This window comes from Notolabrus celidotus, chromosome 22 (assembly GCF_009762535.1).
Source record: "Notolabrus celidotus isolate fNotCel1 chromosome 22, fNotCel1.pri, whole genome shotgun sequence".
Taxonomy (NCBI): domain Eukaryota; kingdom Metazoa; phylum Chordata; class Actinopteri; order Labriformes; family Labridae; genus Notolabrus; species Notolabrus celidotus.
Window position 1 is genome coordinate 5,320,141 of NC_048293.1, and position 15,641 is coordinate 5,335,781.

At 42.5% G+C, this 15,641-nt stretch overlaps 1 protein-coding gene across 1 annotated transcript in view; it reads left to right on the top strand.

The window, feature by feature from the left end:
• Window positions 1-4,534: 4,534 nt before the first annotated feature.
• Window positions 4,535-15,641, top strand: part of LOC117806424 (glutamate receptor ionotropic, NMDA 3B-like) — a 116,672-nt gene continuing 105,565 nt past the window's right edge. The window contains exon 1 of the mRNA XM_034675365.1: window positions 4,535-5,143. Within this exon, the coding sequence (XP_034531256.1) occupies window positions 4,604-5,143 (540 nt within the window). The 5' untranslated portion in view covers window positions 4,535-4,603. The remainder of the gene's footprint in view (window positions 5,144-15,641) is intronic.

A 15,641-nucleotide genomic window follows, 5' to 3' on the forward strand; every position in this document is an offset into this window, starting at 1 on the left:
TATATTATGAGCTGATTAAGGTTTGGTGGTAAGGTTTTTTGTTACGCAAACAAGCTAGCAACACTTCCTTTCAGGTAGATATGATTCATGAAATTAAATTGGAGGATATTTTGGGGACTTTGATTCATTCAAGAGTCGAACACAAGAGAAAAAAAAGGTCCAAAAAACCCAGGTGATGTCTGTAGCACTGTTGCTTTTGCAATATTTCCTGCGGTGTTGACACTTGTGGGACCCTGTTGGAAGTTTTTCCTCACTCTGAACACAAAAAAAATCAGTAGGAAATGTGAGAGGAATCACTCTTTTTTGGTGGATCAACTAAGCAAAGGAGCACGCACATAGAGAGATAGAAATGAGAGATGGAAGCTGACACAGTCCTTTCTTACAATAAATAATTAATAATTCATAGAATTTATATAGCGCTTTTCTTAATACTCAAAGTAGCTTCTTCTGCTTCCACAAACAAAACAAAACACCAAGTTCTGACCACCCCATAGTGCTGTTTTTGCCCTTTCATCATCCATATTCTCAGTTTTAAGCATCACTTAACCGACTGAGAGGTGAGCCACAGAGGTGTGAAACTGGTAAACGCTCTTTTACCATAATAATACTTTGGAAAACAGCAGTCCAAGGTCTTCCAGTTTCCTGCTCTGAATGAGGAATTCAGAACATGCCATCTGCTTGTATGGAGAGTAGTTTCCTCTGAGGCAGGCACAGAATGTATAAGCTAGATGAACTCTTTCCAGTCTGGTTCCAGTAGAAATCTCTTGATCCAGAAAAATGTGACTTGAGGCGACCCAACAGTTGGCCTTCATCGCGCTTTGCATGTTGATGCGTTGTTTGGCATTTGTTTGTTTATGAGTTGTTTGGCAGGTCTGAAGCTTAAAATGGCTACAGGGAACTCCCCAAAAACCTCTGGGGGGGGGGGGGGGGGGGGGGGCGTTTTTACATTTTGTATTCTACCAGAAAAATCCTACTTTCTTATTTTCTCTCCAACCAAATGAATTGTTTCCCTCCATTAATCTCCTAACCGGATTACTTAACTGTTTTTACAATATGTGCCTGAATATGTACAATTACTATAATCCTTACTGTAAAAACAACCAGGGAATTTTAGATTAGGTTTCCCTGTAATCTTTTTGGATTATTCCAAAAACAAAAACAAGACACACGCAACATTATAAATAGAAGCTCAGCATGAAGGTAACGCATTAGCCTCCAGGTATAAGCGGGGCAGAGGATCAGTCACATGCTAATGGGTTTCCTCACCCATCTCCTATCCCATGTCTTGTTGCATTACTGTGCTATCATGTTTTAATAGGACTTGTGAGAATAGTTACCTTTGCACTTTTCCAATGAGTGGATAGTGGATTTAGCTACATAATAAATAACTGAGTTTGACCATGTGCAGTTCAACCAAATATGAGGATAGATAGATATTTCAAATTGGAATTTAAACTAATTTCCCATAAGATGTTAACTAAAATTCAAATAGATCGTATTTAACATAGATGGAAGGCTGTAAATAAATTCATTTTTCCTGTTTCTTAAAAGTTATACATTCAGAATAACAGAAGTACAGAAGAGTGTAATCACTTCTTTCACAATGTTATTGATACACATACCAAATAGTAGAAACAAGAAATATGTTTTCATTTTCATCATTTCAAATAGATGTGACATCAAATAATGATCATGTTAAGAAAAACACAAAGAGGTAAGACACAAACCCAGACTTAGAAAAAGTGTATTAAATAAACAAATGGCAAGAAAAAAACTGCAGTCACATGCATGGTAATATGCAAAGTGAATCAAAAACCCTGGAGATATCAAAAGGAAAAGTAGGACACAAATCCAGCCATAGAATTCAAGATCTCACATGGCAAGTAAGACAAATCCAGTCAAAAACACCTGAGGAGTCACAAGGAAGGTAAGACCCTAATCCAGTCAAAGAACACAAGATGTCAAAAAAAGTAGAACAAAAATCCAGTCAAAGGACTCAATATCTCATATGACAGGTAGGACACAAATCCAGTCAAAGAATTCAAGATCTGACATGGCAAGTAGGACACAAATCCAGTCAATAACACTGATGAAGTCACAATGAAGGTAAGACATAAATCCATTAAAAAACATTTGATAATCACAAAGAAGGTAAGACCCAAATCCAGTCAAAACACTTACAAATATCATAAGAAGGTAGGACACAAATCTAGCCAAAAACACTGGAGAAGTCACAATAAAGGTATAGATGCAAATCCAGTCAAAAAATACAAGTTAGGTAAGACAGAAATTCAGTTGAAATACCACAATAAATGTAGGACACCAATCCAGTCATGAGATAGAATTCATAAGGTGGGTAAAACACAAGCCCAGACACAAGTATTTAGAAGGACCAAAATCAAGTCCAAATGACTCTAGAAGTCACAAGGAAGGTAAGACACAAATTCAGCCATAGGGTGATGGGCTAAAGGTAAAACTACAATGGGTGATCTAATAGGAGGGAAACACACAAGGGCAAGACATATAATAAGACATGACACAAGGGGCATGTGATCACAACTACAAAATCAGAATATGAAATGAAAACTGAAACATAAAACTAGGTAACTACAACACTTTGTCTGTAAATCCTGAAAAATATAGTTAATTCATAATGTGAAATAAGGTGTCTACTTTATAATGAGGTAAGAATATAAGTTATTTTAAAAGTATTCAATCATGGATGTTTTCTGATGTTTGCATACAAAGTTTGACACTTTGGTCTAGAAAACTGTTGTAAAATAATCTGCCTGGTTCATATATTAGACAATATTAACAAGGCACCTTGTGATAAACTTAACTTGAACCTGTTCTGTAACCTCAACACTGAGAGATACATTTGGAAACCTATAGTCTGTTCTCAGCGCTGCCCAGTTTCAACAGGTACCAGAGGGAGAGTGTGTGAAAATCCATGCAAGTTTAATGCTGCTGGTTTCTGCAGCAGAACAAAGCCCGTAGTGTTGGTTTTCATCTTTTCTCTATTGGAGCAAGTGGAGCATGAGAAAAGAAGAGGAGAGGGAGGCCGGTAAGAAAACACTTTCTTTGCCCCGTGGTATCAGATTTGTCAGCAAACTGCGCTGGTATCACACCAGGTCACCCAGCAGGCTGTGAAATGACTTGTTGATTCTGGGGGGTGTTTTTGTGTGTGTCTGGGTGTGTGTGGCGGTGATACCTCTATCTACAGGTATGTCAAAGCAACCTTTTAAGTCAGACCCCATGCTGAAACGGCCCTCCAGCATCACCCCATGCCAAAGCCGCAGAGAATGGAACGCAGGGGCAGGAAACAGAAAGAAGATAGACGTTTGAAGCTTCACAAATGTCTGACAAACAAGGAATTATCAGACAAAGAGAGTGTGGGGACCCAGAGAAGCAGATTTTCCTTGGCTGAAAGAATGATTTACTGGATGTTCTGCTCTATCGATAGCAAATTAGATCAGAGAAGGGAGAGAAACTGAGTGCAGACTGAATGAAGGCAGGACTGAGTGCTGTCCCTCGCATGAAGCCAAATTAGCATGCACAGTAGATCTCTTTTATGGCACTGGCGCTGTCCGTGGTGCTGAAAAGATGTGGTTACACAACGGATAATGTTCGACTTGGACGGCAGGGAGGAAGTGGAGAATAAATCTTGGAGGAAAATTGAGATTTCAGCAAGCTATTAGCTTTGTGTTGGCCAACCTGGCGGGGACATGGTGAGCAGAGCTGCAGAGGTGCTTAGAAAGTTACCCCATTACCTCACAAAACAAATGGCCACCATTTATAACAGGGTTTAATCCCAGAGAGGCATCCAATTCCCCCCTCTCTTTGAATGGGAATCAATCTTTTTGAGACTTTAATGCTTCTTATGATCTTAATTTGAGTGTTTTCAGTCAAATTTCTGCCTTTAAGGCGACGCTCTGAAGAAAAATGTTGAGGCAAGTGTGTTTAGCCTCCACTAAAAGGCAGAAGCTCAAATACAAAGTCATTGCTTAATTGGATTGTCTCTCTTGGTGTAAGATCTTTAAAAGAATCATAAGGAAACATCTTCAATCTCTTATCTTCTTTAAATTCTGAATGAAAACATTAAGTGCAAATTCTCTCTGGGACCCAAAGAAGCGGAAGGAAATGTTACCCGACGAATTTTCATTAAAATTCAACAAGAGGCAGGCTCCGTGAGAGGTTAGATTATTGGCCGGCAGGCGCATGGACCCACACACACACACACACACCCAGGCGCCGAGACACGCACACACACTCTCTCTCACACACACTCGCACTTCACAGCTGGTGTGCCTTCCTCCAGCAGAGACTGACAGAAGCGGGGCGACCGCTCTAAGCTGTGCGCGCTCATATCTCCTCTGCTTTCCACCAGCGCGTCTTTTGCTGTTGACACAGAAACTTTGAAGAGGTGAAAGGCGAGACGTCAAAACGCCGACAAATCACCGTCGACAGCGAGAAAAAAAAAGAGGGCAAAGAAAAGAACCATCAAGTCCGAGGAAAAGCGGTGGAGCCGGGAGAAAAGAGGGAGCTATGCCATCTCCCGCCGAGCAGAGCCCAGTCCTCCTCTGTTGTGTGTCGGAGCTGCAGCATGGTGTCTCTCCCCGGACTCTGGACCTACTGCCTCGCCCCGGGGAGACCTCATCTCCTCTTCCTCACTGCCAGACCGTTCCTGCTGCTCCTTCTAGTAACCGTCCTCTCCTCCTCCCCGGACTCTTGCTTCCCTCACCCGCAGCCCTGCCACATCCTCGCCCGGATCGGACACACCGTGCGTCTCGGCGCGCTCTTGCCGACCCGCCAGCCGGCACGGATACAAAACGCGCTCAACCGCGCCCTGGCTAGCCTTCGGCATCAGAGCGGGGGGGCTGACTCTTCTACCACCACCTCATCCCAGACACCCCCTCTGCTGCCCTACAACCTGAGCCTGGAGATGGTGGCTCGATCGCCCTCGGGAGGCGACCCGGAGTCGTTATTCCGGAGCGCCTGCCAGGACTTGGTGGTCAGAGGGGTGTCCGCTGTGCTCGCCTTCCCGCGCTCCAGGGAGGAGCTGATCCAGGTGGAGTTCATCTCGTCCTTTCTGGAAATCCCCTTCATCTCCATCCTGGAGGACACAGAACCTCTAGTGACTAAGGTATGTGAGGATTTAGTGCTTTTTTTTTTTTACTGCGTCTCTGTGCTTTCTCTCTGCACCTGTAGCAGCGCCTTCTTAGAAGAAACAAAAGACATGAAACACTGGAGGCTGTGTTTGATTGTTTTTGTGCTTTCCACTCTTTGCACTCCAATAAGCAGCAGCCTGTGGTACAACATTTGTTTCCATTTGGGCCTTTATCAGAGAGTTGACACTCACACACAAACCGCAAGCTGACCCTTTGGCCTGTGGCGAGGATTTTGGTGTCTGAGCTGCTGCAAAACTCGTCTCAACTCCCAAAATTTAAGTCTAGCTGAAGGCAAAGGAATGGTGTCAGGAAAGGTACAGTCACTCTGCATAATTTGAGCAACTATCCTTAAAGTCATTCATAAGAAACGCTCAAATAAGAACAGTTGGAGCAGGAGTGGAGCAAAAAAAAAAGATAACTGGACCATAGGCAGAGTGTTTGGTGTCTGTGATTCTTAAGTTGCACTCTACTGTCCTCTTTCAGTGAGGTCTGCTGTTCACATTGATCTCAGCTTGAGCTTCTGTGGTGAACCTGCAGGCCCCTTCACATGCATGTTTAATGCTAGCTCTGCCTCCGTATTGGACTGAACTCTCCAGCCCTCCAGCTGCAGAGGTTTAAAGTGAAATGCTTCTTTTTTCTCTCTTTAAGCTCTCCTGTTGTGTGTGAATGTGTGTTAACAGTGTGTACGGGGGAGAAGAAGTGTGTGTGAGAGTGTGTGTGTCTGAATGAGTGCATGTATGATTGAAGACGGCTGTGTTTTGGCACCTCTCAGAGTGAATCATTCAAAGTGTAGAGACACTGATGGATGGATGGTGTGGTGCTTTTTGTGTGTGTAAGTGTATGTTTATGAGCTCAATGATTGTGTAGGTATAGGAAATAGACATCTGTGTGTGTGTGTGTGTGTGTGTGTGTGTGTGTGTGTGTGTGTGTGTGTGTGTGTGTGTGCGCACGTGTCTGTGCGTGTGTGTGTGTGTGTTTATGTGTGTGTGGGTCATGTTAGTATTCCCAGCAGCAGCAGTCGAGCTGCTTGCCAGTCAGTCAATCCAGCTCCAGTCATATCCGCCTTCTTTCCAACTGAGCAGCCAACTGCATCTCTGTTACACACACACTTACACACTCTTGCACACATAGAAAGTGCACATAAAGAGGACTTTCAACTTTCACACAGGTTCATCTTAGACACACACACACACACACACACACACACACACACACACACACACACACACACACACACACACACACACACACACACACACACACACACACACACACACACACACACACACACAGGCTGAACTAAGAGGCAGCATATCAGAGACAGGAAGGAGAGAGAGAGAGAGAGAGAGAGAGTGATCTATAGTTTAAGACTAAAATCTTTGTCCTGTCTCGTCTCTTTGTCAACAACGGATTGCTTCTTCGATTTCAATAAGGATCGCATGAATGAGAAGTCACACCACTTGACGAATGTGTCGGCAATGCGAGGAGATAAGCAGAGGGAGAGCTGGAGAGATGAGGGGGGGGGGGAGAGGAAAGGGTGAGCCTGGAAGGAGGTTTTCTTTTTTTTTTGGTTTGAGCTGTGGGAGGCCTTTCAGAAGTGTGCCAAGCAGGCAGTGGAGCCTCTCTTCCTCTCTGTGTTTCTATCAGCTTTTCAGCATTTACAGCTATAATGTCAAACAGCATTTTCTTCAAATGGATGCCTGTTTTCTTTAGCTCTTTATGCGAGAAATGATTCAGCTGTATATTAAATTTATGAGATCTTTTCTCCTCTCAGTGTCGGGCTCTTGGCTCCCAGAAGGTGTTCTGTTGGAGGTGCCTGGCAGCTGCAACATCTGCTTGTTTGTACGAAGCAGAAGGGAAAAAAGAGAGGCGCTGCTATGAGGAGTAAAAGCTAAGAGACAAAATAAAAGATGAAGGAGAGGAGCGCTGAATTAACCTGCAGAAATCCACGGCTTAAGGTTTCAAAGTGCTGAGTTCAGGGAGAGATCATGGAGGAGTGATGAGTATGGGATAAACAGTATGGTACTGTGATTGATTCCATCTGCTCAAATGTGTAGCCATATTGCTGTTTTTCTACTTTTTATCGCTGCAAATGTTTTTTTCTCCCCTGTGATGCTTTCTCTTAACAATTTTCTGACATTTTGCACAAGCAACACCTGATCAATTCATCATAAAAGCACCAAATTGCTTTTTAAAAACGATAAAAGTTGTTGTCTGCAGCCCTAAAACAGTTGGATTTTTTAGCACATGGGGATTGAAGGACTGTAATGCATTCTCTTAAACTCCAGGGTGCTCCTCCATTGACAGGAAGCAATTGTGAGAATGAAATAAAAGAGGCAGGCAGGAGGTGGGACAGGTTCTCTAACACACACAGCGAGGGCAGCGCTGAGTGGGCTGGGTCAACAGGGAGGCAAATTGTTACCCTGTGCAAACACGGGAATCGTGCAGCGGCTTCTCTGCTGATAGCAAATTACACAAACAGAAGATATAATTCTAATTAAAAATGCTATTTACATTCGAGCATCAGGGGGGGAGGAGGAGTGCTCCTCGGAGGAGGAGAAGAAGGACGGCTGGAGAAACGCGGAGACAAAACAAACGCCGCTGCCAAAAAAAAATTGCCGAATCCGTCACAGATTGATCCAAAAAAAAGGAGGGTTTGTTTTTGGAAGGCCAGTCTTCTCTCTTGAGTTTGGAGATTTTTTTTTCCTGCAGGGTGTTGGGAATCAAGCCCATGTTTTCCTCTTTCTGGTGAACAGATTTCGTCCCTGGACATCGGAGACACACAAACAGAGGCAGAGAGACACTTGTGGGTGCAGGAGGACACATTTTGCTGTGCTTCCTTCAGATTGTCAGGTCAATTTGTCACAGGTTTTAAAACACCACATACAGCAGGTTCCTTATTGAGAGTGTGTCTCCATTATAGGGTAAAAAGACCTCCTCAAGGTCAGAGAACAGGAGAGAAAAAAATGAGTCTGAGGAATTAATAATAATTTACAGTGCAGCACCTTCTCTTTACTGTCAGACGGTTTTATACTGCAGGTTTGATTTGCAGACAAAAATAATGGAGAGGCTCTGCAGGGCCGTGATAGAGGAGTCGTTCCAAAGTGACTTGCGTATGTATTCACCCCCTTGAACTTTTCCACACTTTGTCATCTTGTCACAGCTGCAAATCAAAAACAGTTTCTTTGGGGTGTGTGTTTCATCTGACACAAAAGAAGTCAGCCATTTTGAAGTGAGACAGGAGTTTGTGTTGTCATGATACCAAACCTCTGACTTCAATATGGATACCAAGTTTAGTATCATGATACTACACAATGAAACGATCTAAAATCTAAAACAATACTGGTTCAATACTTGATACCTAATAGATCAGAAGCAGGATGTCTACAAGTGTTGGTCATGTTTGGATTTCATGGTATAACAATATTTTAACCAGAGGTAGACAGCTGATTAATCAGGCCAACTAATGGCAATGGGCAGTGCCTGAGCTCACGAGGCCAATGCCACCATTGTCTTTTCCAAATGATAACACATTCCTCTTAAATGAAGAACAGAATGACGGGGAAAAAATGTACTACTGCACCCCTATGAACAAAAGGTATTTCAGCAGTGTCAAAATATTGGTATGGGATGGAGTTATTTTAGTTTATTTAAATCATTTGAAACATTAATAGAAAAAGCTTTGACTATGCGGCTGTGAAAGTATGACTAAACCAGGTGCAAGCAGTTATCTTCAGGTTAATCTGCAGCCAACAGATGTCTGCTTTTTATGGAGAGGTTCCAGTTAGCAATGTGCATGGTTAGTTGACTAAATAATTAAGTGTATTTACCCTTGCTAGTCAGCACTAGAATACTAGATGGTTACGAAAATATTAATACTTGTATTACTCTAGGCCCAAAATGACGGTCACATGTGTGTAAGCTGTAGCGCAGCCACCTAACACTCACTGGGCTGTAGCTCTGGTTAAAGATTAATGCCATAATGCTATAATGCTCTACTACCAGGATGCAAACAAGCACAGATGACAGATTGCGTCTCGCAGTGCTGCGTTGTTAAGCAGTATTTTGATCTAGAACACTGAGATCAAGTTGTATGTAGGCTGTACTCAATAACGTGGAATATAACCACTCGACCAAAGCAGTGTGTAACTAGCACAGGCATGAGGATATTAAGCTGTAAGGAGGAGGTGCTAGCCCCATGTTAGCCAAACTCAGAAAGCCAATCTGACATCCTTTTCTAGCAGACCCTGTGATCCCGTGTTTAGCCGTGGTCAAAGAATTGTGTAGTATTTTCTGAGTGTTTTCTTACCTCATGACGACTGAGTAGCCAGAATTTAAATTTCTGTTCAAAAGACCAAAAAACAAGTTGCTACATAACGTCCTTAGTTCTCATCTCGCACTTTCACTTAGTGCAAAAATCCCTCAAAAATGTACAATGAGGGGCGCTGGTGGCCTAGCGGTCTAAGCGGCCCACATACAGAGGCTAGAGTCCTCGTTGCAGGGGTCGCCGGCTCGATTCCCGGCCGCAACCATTTCCTGCATGTCTTCCCCCGCTCTCCACTCCCCACATTTCCTGTCTCTCTTCAGCTGTCCTATCGAATAAAGGCAAAAAGCCCCAAAAATATAACTAAAAAAAAAAAGTACAATCTACTTGTAAATAATACATTTGTCACTGCATGGCACACAGCAAACATTTGCACAGTTTGGTACATGACAGATTGGCAGGAAAAGATGCATTACTGTGGCTGTTTACATCAGGGTTGTAAAGCATTATATCCTCTTGGCATTACCTATTAACCGGAGCTACAGCCCCTGCTTGTGGTGGGTGGCAGTCCTACAGCTTAAACACAATATTTGGCTGGCTTTTCAGACCTACAATATTAAACATTAATAATTCATGTAACTGACTTGCAAGTCTGGTGCGAACTAGTCAACTCAGCAAGCACATCCCTGTAGAGAACAACAAAATGGTATCGTGGATCACCCTAAGTATTCTAATCTGTTGAAATGATGACATTTCTCAAACATATTCCATCAAAGATAGAAAATATTGGTTTAACGTGACCTCAGCTGTACAAACATGTTTTCCAGATGGTACATTCAAAACTACAGCTGAGTGCTTATTATTAAGTACTTGAGTAAATCTCCTTAGTAAATTATCACCTTTGACTGTCTGGGATTTGAAAACACATAATCATTGCATGCTATGATGTAATGTTTATTTGAGTGGAGCCCAGATAACCACATCAATACATCACAGAAGTTCTCTTCAGTCTCTATTGTTCAAATGATCCTGTGCTGCAATAGTAGGAAAATCTCAGCGCTGGCAATGACGGGAGACACAAAAGGACACAGACAGGCAGAGGGACGGACAGTCAGACGGAGACAGAGGTCGGTTATCCGTCTGCGACCGCCTCTCTCGGCTCTCTCTGCTTAGTCAGACCGAGCTGTGGGACTCTGTGATGGGTCTCAGCGAGGAAGTGCTTATTCCTCCCAACCTACTTAAGCTAATTAGAACCACCGTGTGACCCCTAACTGTAAATCTCCCGCGTCCATCTATGGCAGGAAGGATGGGGATGTGAGGGGAGGAAGAAGGGACAGAGGAGGGAAAGGAAATGGCCTCCTAATTCCCATCAGGGCCGTAATGAGCATTTGGGAGGTGATTTGTTCATCAGTAGCTTCTTGCAGAATGAGGGTTTGGAATGAAATTGAGCAGATTTGATGTATTAGTAAAGAAACCCAAAAATGACCTTAATTAACCCAAAAAATGAACAGACTGGGATAGAGAAATGGAATGTATCCGGGTTTATTGGTAATAGCAGCATTTGTCATTACAGAGTAAAATAATTCAGTTGCGTTGCTGCCAATGGATTTAATTGAAAGGAAACGTCTTTGCAGTGAGCAGCCAGCCTTTTCAAAAGCACGGTCACACCAAACAATTCCAGATTCGCTGATAACATCAGAGAAATTATTTTGTGGATCATGATTTCTATTCCAGAAATGTATTAGCAGGGCGAGCAGAAGGGAAATGGTTTTGCTGATTCCTGGATGTGATTAGGTGAGAGGGGTTGGAAGGGTGTGAATTCATTATTTGACACACTTCACAGAGGCAACTCTACTCCTGCAGCTCAGTTACTGTCACTTTAGCTCCAGCTGCAGCTAATATTATTGAGATACAGCCTGAAATTCTGCTGTACGGCACAATGTAAGACTTATTTCACACACCCTTATCCTTTTTTTCCTCTTTGTAGCTCAATTAGCTTGATTATTTCCACATTAAAAGTTGTATTAGAACATTACCCAACAAAGAGAGGAGCATTTTGCTTCTCATTTCACAGAGCCCACTCTCTACCTGCCTTGTTTTTTAAGTGAGACCTTGATCTTATGTATGCACATTCTGACTACAAAGCCTTATTTGCTTGGATCCTGTTGCTCTAACCTCTTGCACTTGTTAGCGCACTATTGTTTTTGTGTTTTCCCCTGAATGACGGCATAAGCTGCAAATGTTGTTAATGTTATTATCCCTCGCCTCGGACTATAATCACCACAATACACACTGAAACACAGCCATGTGGTGTTTAATTCATAAAGCTTAAACTGTTTATGATTTAAAATAACCTTTATTGTCCTGCTGGGGAACTACTTTCCCCCTCTGCAATCTATCCATCCTGCGTTCTTTCATTAAGTCGCCCCTTTTTTTCATAATGGCATACCTCATTCTGCTTAGTAAAATGAAGATTAGTACAGTAAAAAACCCAATTTGCGACTTTGAATGAAATTACATTTTAATCCAGGGACCCTGCTGAATAAGACGCATTGTGGCTCAGAGCTAGCCTTACTCTCAGAGGACACACACACTCATAGACACACACACACATTTATGCATGGACACATGCAGAGTAGAACATGCAAGTCTCTACCTGTAGGTATGAAACCTGCTCTCACATACATGCAGTCTGTTCATGTGGTCTGTAAAGGTTATTAAGCGTAATGAGGCTTTACGAGGCCGTGCTGCCTTTAGTGTTTTTCTTTCAGATGATGATGAGGGGATTTGTGCCCGGCCCACAGAGGAATAAACGAGTGCAAAGAGAGGGGACAAAAACTTGTGCCGAGCCAGAGCCGCAGGCAAACTGACAGTTTGAGACAAGCAGGCCACTTAATGCAAACAGCTCAAAGCTTTTTCTTTATTAGCGTTATGATGACAGTTCAGCACGGTCTTGACTGAGCCAGATTAATTGAGCGGCGCAGAAACAGCAGAGCGGAGGACGTATCAACCAGAGAGGACTGTGGGGCTGTTTGAGCTGCTCAGTATGGCGTTTGAGTTAGACTCCCAATGTTTGGTTTGTGTTTAAGCCCTCTGGTGAAACAAATGTTTCCAAACCAGAGTTAGATTTCTCTCCGGAGCGAGAGAAAATAAGTAAATGAAGCAGATGAGTCAAGGATGGAGGCGGAATCCATAAGACTGGCTGCATGTGTCAGGGAGAAAGGGGGATGTGGTGTCATTACAGAGAGTTAATGGAGGGATTGAGGAGGGTCTGTAGGGATCACCATGGAAAGATAATGTCAGTTGGGAGGAGACACCAAGATGCATCAAGTAGGAAAATGGGAATTTGGGAAGGAGATAATAAAAAATGGAATCTTAAAGATGGGAATGAGGTGTTAAGGAAAGATTGGAGGAAATAGGTTGTAGAATAGGAAAGAAGGATAGAAATATAAAGGGGGGACCTGGGGGACTAAAATACAGGGGTGGAAGGATCTAGATAAAAACAGGGGAGTCCTGTTGAAAGCAACATTGGAAGAAAGAAGCAAAGAGACGTGTTGGATGGACGGGATGAAAGAGAAGAGTGTAGCAAAAGACAAATAAGGGGAAAGACAAACCAAGGAAGGGAAACAACAAGAAGAAGGGAAGATTTGAGAATGAAGGATGCAAGTCCAGATGGCAGGGTTTGAAGAAGGAAAAAATAAGGAATTGGGAGGAGGGTCAAGGAGAAAAAGAAGAATAGAGTGTGAGGGAACACGAGAAGGCAAGGTCATGAAAAATAGGGGGATCTGGACGTTGGGAGTGAGGTATCAAGGGAGAGGAGGGAGGGATTGGTTTCAGAATGATTGAGGAAGAAGAAATAGAGGGAAGGAAAGCAAAGGATAGAAAAAGTAGGGAAGGTTAGATAGATAGTAAACAGAGGAACCCAGTGGTATGGCACACTGGAGGAAGGAAATCATGATAAAAGGAATTGTCATTCAGGAAGAAGGATGGGAAGAATCAAGGAAGAAAGTGAGTGAAGGGTAAGGCTATATTATAACAAGGGAGGCTAGGGATTAAGGAAGGAAAGGAATAAGTTAGTAAAAGTGGGAAATGAGTGTGTAGGGAGTAAGGGGAAGAAGAAAAGAAGGGATAAGCCATGGAAGAATAAACCTACATAATCTGATCTGGCAGGGAAAGAATGATTTAAGAAGTAAAGAAGGAATCAGGCGGAGAGATCAAGTAGTATGCAAAAGGAAAGTCATGGTGGTTTCAGTAAGAGACATGAAATCAATCTGGGAATATGACGGGTCAAGGAATGAAACAGTAGAAGTGGGGTCATCAAAAACACAGGAATTAGTCAAGGCGAGGATGGATTAAGGATGAAATGGGGAAATCAGATCACAGAAAGGAAGTGTATCAAATTCTCCGCCAAGAAGGTGATTTGCTGCAATTTGCCATCCCTTCAGGACTGGACTCCTCCAGGACCTTGAGGCGTGCTGGGAAGAAAGTGGCTGATCCCTTCCAGCAGGGACATAAAGTATTTCAGAAACTTCCCTCAGCAGGAGGCTGTGGTACATCAGGACTGAACCTTCACTCTACAAAACCTCCAAAAAAGCATTTCTTAACAACTTCAGCTCAAATCATTTTAACGCCCACCACCCCCAGTGACACAAGGGTTTACGCCCACAGTGCCTCCTTATTACAGGTTGTAAATTGCAGACTCATGCTTACATTAACACACATCCTTTGAAATATCTCCATTATTTACAATTTTCATTTCTTTCTTCTTTATTCGCACTTAACAGCGTAGATTTCTTTCTCTTTCTGTTGATACATCTTGGCTGGTAGTACTTGCTCTTTTATCTTTCTTCAATTTTTCTACACACAATGTTCCTGCACCAACATAATAAGGCCATTATGTATTTAAAAAAGTACTTGGCAAAAAAGCCTGATTTTGACTGGATGGGGAGGAGGGCCAAGGAAGAAGGAGAGGTATCCAGAAATGGGACAAAATATATCATCCTGTGGCAACATATCATTGTTCTGACTTGTGTAATACAATTATCATATCACTAGTGCCAAATTCCAGTCGATCTACGTTCCAATCCTCACCATTGGTCATGAGCTATGGGTGGGTTCTGACCGAAAGAATTAGATCATGGATACAAGCGGCCTAAATGAGTTTCCTCTGAAGTGTGACTGGACTCAGCCTTACAGATAAGGTCAGGAGGGAGCTCGGAGTAGAGCCACTGCTCCCCCGCATCAAAAGGAGTCAGCCCTGGTGGTTCAGGCATTTGATAAGGATGCCTCCTAGATGCCTCCCTTTGGAGGAGTTCTGGACGGAGGCCTTGGGGTAGACCCAGACTTTGGTGGAGGGATTATATATCCCATCTGGTCTGGGAACGCCTAAGGATTCCCCAGGATGAGCTGGAAAACGTTGCCGGGGAGAGGGATGTTGATTTGCTTAGACTGCTGCCCTCTGCGACCTAATCTTGGATAACAGGATGAAAATTGATTGATGTATGGATGGTGCCAAATTAATAGATTTAATATAAAAAAAATTATACTACACTGTAACAGATTTCCCTTCCAATTTGAGTCAGCATGTTACTGCTTTATAAAACTATGGGGTGGTACTAGTGACATTAATCCAATTTGGGACTTTAAAGGGACTTTTTCATTCTTTGGTTAATCAGATATTGTGATCTATCCTTTTATGATTGTTTTGCAATTCATTAATTAGCACAGGATCGCTGTATCATGATAATTTTATTATTGAGGGCTGTAAATTCAGTATCATCACATTGTATTGTTTCATATCTTTTTGCATCATATTGTGTCATATACTCATATTGTATCATATCTTAACAAATCGCTTCAAATTGTATCAGGTGATATCGGTTTTATCACATGGTATAGCATGCATCCTTTCATCTAATATTGTAGTTACACTAATATGATATAATAAGTTGTAACATATTACAACTTGTTATATCATATTAGGGCTGCAGAAATAATAATTTTAGAAATCAAGTACTCTCTTGATTACTCTGGTGTGGAGTAATCTAATAAAAAAAACGTCGCATGCTCAGCCATATTTTCCCAATAAATATTTTTTTTGCCTCTTGTCTCATTACTAGGCCTTAAATAAACATCCTTTAAGTTCATGAGACTGGCTAATACACATTTACTTATCAGTCCCTCAAGGAAGTTGCGATTTCGCGATCGCA